Source organism: Etheostoma cragini, unplaced genomic scaffold, assembly GCF_013103735.1.
Source record: "Etheostoma cragini isolate CJK2018 unplaced genomic scaffold, CSU_Ecrag_1.0 ScbMSFa_3471, whole genome shotgun sequence".
In the NCBI taxonomy this organism is placed as follows: Eukaryota; Metazoa; Chordata; class Actinopteri; order Perciformes; family Percidae; genus Etheostoma; species Etheostoma cragini.
The window spans coordinates 1-890 of record NW_023267743.1 but is presented as its reverse complement, the minus strand read 5'-3'; the positions used below and the strand labels follow the sequence as shown (position 1 = coordinate 890).

Sequence of the window (890 nt, the reverse complement as noted above, 5' to 3'; positions counted from 1 at the left end):
CCTGGACAGGTAATGCTCACCTGGACAGGTAACACACACCTGGACAGGTAACGTTCACTTGGACAGGTAACTGACACCTGGACAGGTAACAGACACCTGGACAGGTCTCTCTAACTGTCTGTCTCTCTAACTGTCTGTCTCTGTCAGTCTGGTTCCCAGTGTGTTGAAGCAGCAGTGTGTGTGTGTGTTGTCATGGAAACTGATGGAGTGTGTGTGGAGACAAGGACAAGGAGGAGGACGGAGAGACATCTACTCAGAGATGTTGGACGAACCACACACCTGTCCTCTGACAGAGGTAAATACTACTTCCTGTTGGCTCTACAGTCCCGATAATAGGAGCAACAAGTGTCTCTGTGTCTCTGCAGTGCTGTGTCTCTGTGTCTCTGCAGTACAGTGTCTCTGTGTCTCAGCAGTACAGTGTCTCTGTGTCTCTGCAGTACAGTGTCTCTGTGTCTCTGCAGTACTGCGTGGACCCAGCGGTGCCCCAGTACGTCAGTGTCTCAGATGTCCAGACGTCTCTGGAGACCGAGTGTTGGTCCTCAGTGTCTCTCAGCTCCCTGCTGCCTCCTGATGGATGCAGTCTGTCCCGGTCTCAGGTCAACACCGCTCTGTCCTGGTCCTGCAGGACTCTGTCCTCTGTCCCCCAGGCCGGAGACAGCCTCAGGACTCTGTCCTCTGTCCCCCAGGCCGGTGACAGCCTCAGGACTCTGTCCTCTGTCCCCCAGGCCGGAGACAGCCTCAGGTAACAGATGTGTTATGTTATGTACACTCAGTAATCCACTGCATTAGAACGTCTTAATAAACACGCATCATCAACGTGTAACACAACTGCAAAGGAAAAGTACAACGGATACATTTAAGGTACTGGGCGGATCTCTGATCTCAATAAA

General features: G+C 52.2%; 1 protein-coding gene across 1 annotated transcript in view; it reads left to right on the top strand.

Moving 5' to 3' along the window:
- ctc1 (CTS telomere maintenance complex component 1) overlaps nt 1–742 on the top strand; it is a gene marked incomplete at its 3' end in the record, with an annotated part of 2,027 nt that extends 1,285 nt beyond the window's left edge. The window contains exons 4-5 of the mRNA XM_034865974.1: nt 148–295; nt 462–742. Of these exons, the coding sequence (XP_034721865.1) occupies nt 148–295; nt 462–742 (429 nt within the window). The remainder of the gene's footprint in view (nt 1–147; nt 296–461) is intronic.
- Nucleotides 743–890: the final 148 nt, after the last annotated feature.